At 26.7% G+C, this 9,752-nt stretch overlaps 1 protein-coding gene across 1 annotated transcript in view; it reads left to right on the top strand.

Moving 5' to 3' along the window:
* The first annotated feature begins 529 nt into the window (after positions 1-529).
* The window catches only part of LOC107448638 (uncharacterized), a 24,535-nt gene continuing 15,312 nt past the window's right edge, over positions 530-9,752 (top strand). Inside the window, exon 1 of the mRNA XM_016063919.3 lies at positions 530-873. Within this exon, the coding sequence (XP_015919405.1) occupies positions 772-873 (102 nt within the window). The 5' untranslated portion in view covers positions 530-771. The remainder of the gene's footprint in view (positions 874-9,752) is intronic.

The following is a 9,752-nucleotide window of genomic DNA, read 5'->3' as shown; positions in this document are numbered from 1 at the left end:
GCTGTAAGTAAAAAATTCCCTTGCAGCCATTTATTAAAAATAAAAATATATGTTGCTAATAAATATTATTTTCCATTAGGTGAATAATCTTTTAAAGCAAACATTAGTCGAGATATATTACAGATTATATTAATACGATATGTTTCGAATAGCGACTCTAATTTGAAGATTTATTGTGAATCATTCGAATTACAATCTCATGTATCTCTACTTAGTTACTTTATTTCGGTATAAAATGTCACATATCTGACAAATTGAGCCATCAAAACACATTTTATCTGTCTTCGTCTATTCGCCATTATGTGTTTTCTCATTGTTCCATAAAATTGAAAGTGCATGGCACTTGTCGGTATCTGGAATTTGTTAGAATACCATTTGCTTCTGTTTGGACAAATTATTCAGGGGTGAAAAAAAAACACACACACACAGTGGGGAAAATCACTCAGAGAAAGAAAAATTCACCTGCCAGATTTACATATGAAAACATTGAAAAAAATCGTTTTGCCTGTCAAACGGTTTGACGTTTTCATCTGACATAGAATAATGTCTGCTTCCTTGCATGGGTGGTGACCAGTATGACGTCACTGGAACAATGTGAAATCCGCATCGGCAAGTGTTAACCTCTAAATGAGACCTCCTCTTCCGTTTACAAGGGGAATATACAATATCCCTCCCCCCTTCTTTTTCCAAAAAAGAAATTGCCCTGTTTAAAATGTCGGCACGAAATCCTCTGTATTTCAGTTATATGCATATTCTAAGTAGCGTACAGTCATGACGGAAAATTCAAATACTATGACTTCTAGGGATTTTGGACTTTTCGCTGTGTTCGGTGTGATAAGTCTTCAAATTATTGTAGTTAAATCCTACCCCATGGTAAGTACATTTTTAAATTTAATTACTTATCAAACAATATGTAAATTTTTTTTGATAGTCGCAAGTGTAATAACGAAGCACTTATATAGTAATTAATACCCATAGTAATTAATTAGTCAATCAAAGAGAATATAGAATATTCCCTTTGAATTGATTATCAGAATCTATCAAATTTGAAACTCTTTTGACGATAACGTTTTAAATAAAAATATATAAAGTGGTATTTTTTAATGTAAAAGTAAATAAATTATATTTTCTGTTGAACCCTTCTTTTAATATTTTTAGAAAATTTAATTCGAAAGTATAGGTGGCATATAGAGGTTAGAGATTTTATAAAAAAATCTTAGATAAGTATACGGGAAAGCAGATATTTGGTTAATTTAACTACACTGTAAAAATTTCCGGAACAAATTGCGGTATAAAGTACCGGCGCTTTAGGTGCATTATCCGTAAAATCCATTTTTACCTGAAAATGTACCGTAAAATATTATATCATAACTTTTGCAGTAATATTTATTTGATTAAAGTGATTCAATGATTTTGCTATTATTTCTGTAAAAAGTACGGTTTATCAGATTTTTTGTTCCGTTACATGATCCGGCAGAAATGGATTTTACCGGTATGGTAACTAAATATGGTACGGTAAAAGTACTATGGCCGGTACTTTTTACCTTAATTTGATCTGGAATTTTTTAGTGGGCAAGATTTTTCGTTTCTAACAAATAAAACTAAAAACATATAAATACAACACTAGGAAATTTATTTTGAACAGTGGGCCAAATAAAAAAAAAGCACACACTTTAATAGCTTTTAATCCTTAAGGCCAAATTTTAATTCACTAAGAGGCGATCTTATGTTTCAAGGGTCTGAACATAAATATGCTATAAAAAAAAAAAGATAAATTGAAATTACTACTACTAAACTCAGTGGCGCGACAGACCATAGCCATAATTGAAATAAAGGGGTCTAAATTTTTAACCATTGATTTGACTCAACAATTGGGACCATATTTTCCTGATTATGTCAATCTCTCATAATTATATGGTCAAGAATTCAGATCCTTCGTCAAATTTAGAGAAAGTAGGTTTTTATATCGAATTTTGTAATTTTAAATATTTTCTGCTCTTATTAATTAGCATATTTAAGGATAGGATCTTGAATCTTCAAGTGATCTTATAATTGCACGTTTAAATCTCACTATTAGGTCAAAAACTATAAATTTTTCTTTCTCTCAGAACCCACACGGAGAAAAGTTCCGGCCAAATTATTGCATGGTAATGATATTTCTGGTTAAAAAAACAACAACATAATTCCGGTTACTAAAACCAAAACATATGGTATTTTACCATTCATTTGATAATTTTTCAGTTCATTTGGTAACGGTTTATGGTTAAATTCAGAATTTATAATCATAGTTCTTATTACCACACATTTAGTAAAAAATACAAAACAGAAAAATAAATTAAACGAATAAATGGTTTTTACCAATCACATACTTTTTAACTATATTTTAATATTAATTTTACAAAATTCATTACCATAGTGAATCGCTAAAATTTCCGGGCTTTTTATTGTTCCCATGGCGCCAGGAACACAGTAATTTTTACCATACTTCGGTCATTTGAAATATGCTTTTTTTCTAAGTACAAAGCTTTAACCTTTTAAAGCTACAATCTAAAGCAAATGACTTTCTGTCTTATGATTTCTAAAGTGTTATGTCATATTGCAACTTATCTTGTACGAACATCACTAAAAAATAGCTACAAAAAAAAAAAAAANAAAAAAAAAAAAAAAAAAAAAAAAAAAAAAAAAAAAAAAAAAAAAAAAAAAAGAGTTGATAGTCGTGCGAAAAAGTATTAAATAAGTTACGATTAACAAAACTTTAAATTGTGGTATGAATAACAACCCGCAACCCCCGTTGTGCGAGGCATCACATAAGGTTAGAGGGCTCTCGCTCCAGAAAAATAACACCATAAGTTACAATAAAAGTATTTTTTTAATTTATAAGATATTTTTCTCTTTATAAAAATAACTTTTAAGTAAACTTTGAATATATAATTATTGTAAGATAGTGCGATACTTTTTTATATTATTAAAACAAATTTCATTACAATGTGGTAATTGTACGCAATGTTTCATTTCAATACTTTCTCTAAATTTCGCCTTTTCATCGCAAGTAAGATTTTTATTTTCTTAAATAAAAAAAAAATTAATAATTATAAAAACCTGAATATTTTTTCAATGTAGTGTTTTTGTTTTATATTATAATTTTAAATTTTGTGTGATAAGTTTAAGATAAGGCACACTTATAAGTCATGTGGCGAGGCACAACTAAGTCGATGAACGCAACTGCCTTTAAATCTAAGATCCCATTTTCTAAAAAAAATTTTTTACATTTTCTGCTTAGGTGAAATTGGATTTTGCAAAAAGATAAGAATCTAGTCAAATTCATAAAAAAGTCAGGGTTTTTTTAAAATATTTTCAGTTGATTTTACATGAAGTAATATTATTACAAAATATTATCTAAAAACTGTGACTTGATATTTAATAAATCAAAAGGCAGGCCATATTATTTAAAAATTAAAAACATGTGTTCAACAAAAGCTGTTTTATTTGTGGACATGCTGTTATAGTTTTAATGAAATTTTAAAGATAATTGAGAAACCTATTGAGCTCATGACTCTTAAAAAAAGTGCCATTTCAAGTTCAAGTCCCAACAGAATGAATTCAGAATCATGAATCGGCAAATCATGTAAATAAAAAATAAAACAGTTTTATTTTTAAAAAAATTTCATAATGGTGTTCCACATTAAACTATCGAAAAAAATTTTAAAGAACTGTAAATTCTTATAATCAATTCAATAATAAGCAAATTATACTCAGTTCTATTTTTTAAAATTAAAAAAATAATAACTTTTTTACTAAAATGCAAATAGTTTTTTTTTTTGTTTTCTAAGACAAAAGTTTATAAACTGGAGAAAAATTATTACAATTAATCATACATGTAAAAGAAAGAAATAATGACTTTTTTTTGCATAATTTATTATTTAAATTTTAGTACAATTTTCATTAATGTATCATTTTTTCGAAAAATTAATTTTCGCACGACTTTACTTTTGACTGCATTTATTGTTTATAGATGAATAAATTATATTTAAAAAATTAAAATTAGGTTTTTTTAATAGTTTATTGAATTTAGAAAATTTAAATACATAAGGGATCTCAAATTAGTATGTAAAAAAAACGCTGTTAAAATATGATGAATCACAATAAAGGATATTAAAAATCACAAAACAATTTTTATTGCCGGATAAAAGGTTTATTATGATCAACTTTTAAATTTGTTTAACTTTTCCAGCAATCAAACAAGTTTTTATGATTTTTCCCTCGCTTTTCTCAATCGTGATTCATCAGATGTTAATAAAAAATTTAATTTTTCTTTTTTTCAATACTAATTTCATTTCACCAATATTAACTTATGGTTATTAATTTACCTTCAATGTTAAATCCTTTTTTCTTTCCTCCAGTATTAATATTGTAGAATCAATGAATATTATTTATATATCTAATTAATTTTCTCCAATACTAGTTTTTTTGTACATAATTTTTACTTAATTTCTCATGAGGATTTCTTTATGTATAACAGTGGAGATTATAGAACACAGTTATTTCAGACACAGTACTTCTATCCACAGTACTTCTGTACAGTGTCAGACACTGTACTTCTATTATTTTGAGAGTCTTACTCAAATATCTAGTGACTATAATTTGGAATCAATGGATATGATTGAGCCAAAAAATTTAGGTATACATTTTAGAAAAATCTCCTATTTCAAATATTTCGCTGCTGTTTTTCCTGAACTATTAGGACCATATTATTTATATTACGGCTCCAGTCATTTTTTTTGAGGGTAAAGGATCCAAATTTGACAAAAAAAGGTATATTTATTCAGAGAAAGTAGTGTCTGATTTCGCAACTTTATACTATGAGCAAACTAAGCGGCATAGTTAAGTTCAACCCTTTAAACAATTAAGGTTACATCTTAGTGCTTTGAAATTTGATCATTAGATCGAAAGTTAATGAGTTGTTCCGTTTTTTTTCGCTCTTTTTAATTATTATTTTACTCACTTATCATTATTTATTATTATTATTATTGCTCACTGTACATTTGACATGCACACAAAAGTCACGTTAACGCAACAAACTTTAATCCTGATAAGTTTTTATTGTGTAAATAATTTAAAATTAAGACTGCTATGCCAATTATCCTTTCAAGATATTCGTTTTTATTCAAACCGTAAAAATAATCTGTTATATTTACGGGAAAAAACTGTCAGCTGTCTTTTAAACAGACAAATACTGTTATTTTAACAAATTAAAATTTTAACAATACTGTTATTTTAACAAAAATACTGTTATTTTAACAGACAAATACTGTTATTTGTCTCCAGTTACTTCACTATACTATACTCGATATGCATTGCAAATTTGCTTTCCACTTCTTTGTTATGGAATCCTTGAGCTTTTTCTTCTCATTATATTCATTCTATATATATAATGATCTCTTAAACATCACCAAAAAATGCTCATATAGAAAAAAAAAATCATGCATAATAACATGCGCATTTAATTTGAATTTCAAGTTTATTATAGTTATTCATTTTTTAATTTAGTAATGGCTTGCCTGTCTGAAAAGAATCTTTATATGCAGTCGAAGTAGTTAACACATTTTTACAATTTTAATGGCTTGAAAACTGTGTTTTATATATATATATATATATATATTTATGTGTGTGTGNCTTTATATATATATATTATATTTATATCAGGCTTGTTTCCCAGAAAGAAAAAGCTATATGCAAATAGTTTGACAGTAATTTTTCACAATTGCAATAAGGGTTAAATTATGCTTTTTTTTACACAAAATCATAGCAGGAAAACTAATCGAGAAATAAATAAAAAATTGCAATATAGAATGATAACAACAATCTTTTAGTGATCTTAAAAAATACGTTTTTTTTTAAATTTTATTCAAAAATTAGTATAATAAAACCCTCATTTGATTTACATAATAAAACCACAATAAGACGTTACAGGCAGTGGAAGCAGTTATACTGCGATTTCTCATTTTTGGAAAAAGGGTTCAAAGATTATGTTTCTGATAAAATCATACCAGAAAAAATAACAGAGTTGTTAAAAAAAAATGCAATGAAAAACGCTCATTTGATTTAGTTCTGATGATCATTATTAGTTATTTAAGTAATAGAAGATTTGTTTCACTGCTAGGAGACGTTACATGCAGTGAAAGTAGTTATGCAGCATTTTTTAATAGTTAAGCAGCATTTAATAGGAATTCAAAGATTGCGTTTCTTAGGAAATCATAACATGGATCATAAATTAATAATTAAAACTATACTGGTAGACAATAATTTGTAATTATTAGGGACATTTAACCGTTTTTATTATTAAAAAAAGGTTTTAGCAAGCAAACCTTGCATTATTAAGCTTTAATTTTATTTTTTGAAATGTTAAGTATATAATTAACTATCCGTAAATTTGTGTTAATGCTAGGAAACATTATACGCAATTAAAGTAGTTTCCCAATTGTAATACTAGTTCAAATAACAATGCCTAATTCTCCTGAAAAGCTACTCTCATTTGAATATATTCCGTACAATGTCTCTTTGTTTGTTAAATACCCGCGTTTCTCCTGTATAAGTGAAAGGATAAACATGTTCATATTTACAATTTTAATATAGAATTCCATAATTAAATTATAATAACGATATATGTATTTATTTTTAAAGTAGAATACAAAAATTTCTTAATTGTTTCTTTTTGTGTATTAAATAATTTCTATGGCAGCAATTTCTTCTTATTTATACAACAATTAGAGTTGAATTTCTTGATTTATATAGTTATCTTTCATGTAGAAAACAACAATAAGAATAAAATTACGAAAGGTTTCTATTTATTTCTAATGTATATTACAACAATCAGAATGGAATAAAAATTGTAAATATTTGTTTTTAATGTAGATAACAACATTTATAGTAGAATACACATTTTCTTATTAAAACTTTTTCTATAGTAGAATGCAACAATTAAATGAGAATAACAGCATTCATGTATTTATTTCCAAAGTGAAATACAACAATTACAGCAGAATTTCATTATTTACATAGTTATCCTTCATATAGAATACAACAAGACTAGAAAAACAAAATGTAGATTACAACATTTATTTTTATAATATACAATTTTTGTATTTCTTTTTAGAGCAGAATACTATAATTAAATTGGAATAGCATTAATTATATATTTATTTTTAATGTGGTATACAACAAATAGAGTAGAATTTCTTAATTTATGTAGTTATCCTTCATGTGGAATAAATACAACGAAGACTTGAAAAAAGAATTGTTTGCATTTATTTCTAATGTATATTATAAAAATTGAAATGGATTAAAAGTAAATATTTAGTTTTAATGTAGATAAAACTTGTGCACAATGCTAACTACATTTCCACAATGATCCCGGTGGTCTCTCGAAATTGTGGAGGCTTAATCTCTATGACTCCCCACCCCTGGCTCACAGAGGGCTGTTGCGGGAATGCTTTACTTTTTTTACAAGAATTAAATTAGATTAGCATAATTTATTTATTTATTTTTAACGTATTGAATTAGAATAGAATTTCATAATTTAAATAGCTCATAGCATTAGAGTAGCTTTCATGATATGTCAAAGTTCGGGACTCATTAAAAAGATCTATTATTAAAAAGATCTTTGATTCAGTAAGGTTTTTTTTTCTCTCAAATAGTAAATTTTATAATTTTTATAATAAAACAAGATATACTAAAAGTATGTGAATTATAAAACCTGAATGCACTCAAGCAGATAATTGTCTGTGACTATTTATATGAATCTTCAGTGCATTCGTAACTTTCGTGTAATTTTTAGTGTCTCATTTCAGATGGTAAATGAAAATATGATCTAAAAAAACTTTTGAAAGGATCTTTAGGTAAAAAAAAACTTACCTAAAGATCCTTTCAAAAACTCTAAAGATATTCACATTGGGCATTAAGTCATCTGAGCAAATTTTATTTTAATTTCTGAGCATCTGAAAAATTTTTGAACAAATTAAAGTGAAAGTGAGACATTTTTTTACATTTTTTCTTCGAACATACGCAATACAAAATCCATACATTAAATACTCATACACTTTCCAAATGTTCGCATAATTTTTTTTATATTACCAATCATTCTGAATGTACTGAATTATAAACTATTGTTTAATTTTAGTTGAATTTCCTGAAATAGGAAACAACATTCTAAGTTAAAAAACATAATATACAATAAGTTTACTGTGAGATATTAAAATATATCGTAATAAGATTTAAAATTTATCACAATTTTCAGTGTATTGATGTATCTGTAAAACTGTCACAAATTATATCATATTTTATTCAAAAACAAAACTGCTAAAGTTAGCTAAGCCTATTTCAAAATACATATTTTATAGAATTTAAGAATGTGGGTTTTACCTATACTTTAACATTAGGAATAAGAAGCTTAATTTGAAATTATATAGTTTGAACACTCTTTCAAAAGTGTGGAAATAACCCATATATTTCTCGCAACATCTAAAATATTGATGCAACCTTAGAAGTGCTTTAAAAATGTATAATATTGTAGTCAAAAGAAAAATTGGTCACGTAAGATCACATAAATTTTGAAAGCTAATTGCATTATGGTGCTTTTAATAGGAAATATGAATGTAATTTTTATCCATGGTTGAACATTCGAAAATAATTATCTTAATGTTAAAGTATGTACTCAAACTATAATTCTTTTCAAAGCTTTTAAATTTCTCACAATTTTTAAAATAACAATACTTTAAAAGTGTCATAATTATATCATATTTTATAGAAAGACAAACATTTTAAAAGCTTTGCTAATGAAAACTAACTTCATTAGATGTGTCTAATAGTATATTAGACGCCTGAGGTGACTAGATAGTTCGCGTACTTGAGCTTTACGCTTAATAATTCCACAGCCATAGTGTTCTTTACCTGTATGAATTCAACTCTTCGCGTCTTTAGATGGTTGCCGGGTGCTCCTTTGCTTCAGTATTTAAAGTGCAAAGGGAGAAATACTAAATAATATTAAACTAACCCACTATTAAAGTGCCAAACACTTGGTTGTAATTAGAGCAAGCGATTTATTTAGTATTTCTGTCAACTGGACTAATAACTACGATAATTATCGAAGATTGAATTTTTTTTTTTTAATTTATCTTTGTAATATTATACGGAACATGTGATTTAAATTAAAGACTTTTGATTTGGTTTGGTTTTGGAACGGTTGATTACCTCTAATTATTCCGAAAATTACAAAATAAACTTTTATTGATTTCCTCTTTATCTGATAAGGAACACTCGGTTGAAAATTGTGACTTGCATCTTTGTGGCCAACTTTTATGTTGCATAACTTTCACTTGGAATAATTACGCCGATAATTACAAAAAATCGAAATAAAATACTTTAAAGGTTTCTTTGCATCTGATAAGGAACATATGATTCATGTTTAACACTTCCATCTTGGTAAAAAGGCGTTATTTAGCATTAATGTCAGTTAGGCTAACTGCACCCTAATTATCCCGATAATTGCAAAATTTCGAAATGAAACTTTCTTAGCCTTTCTACTCATCTCATAAGATTTTAAATTTAAAACTTCCTGAGAAGTAGGAGAATCAGTGACAGTGGGTGGGAGCTTTGCCCCTATATATATATATATATATATATGTATATGTTTGACGTGTGTGTATGTGTTTGTGTGTTGTTGACAATCACATAGTCGCTTCGGTAAATGTCCGAAA

The sequence above is a fragment of the Parasteatoda tepidariorum genome, chromosome 6, assembly GCF_043381705.1.
Source record: "Parasteatoda tepidariorum isolate YZ-2023 chromosome 6, CAS_Ptep_4.0, whole genome shotgun sequence".
Lineage (NCBI taxonomy): Eukaryota > Metazoa > Arthropoda > Arachnida > Araneae > Theridiidae > Parasteatoda > Parasteatoda tepidariorum.
Note: the sequence above shows the minus strand (reverse complement) of the source record. Positions and strands in the feature narration are given on the sequence as shown.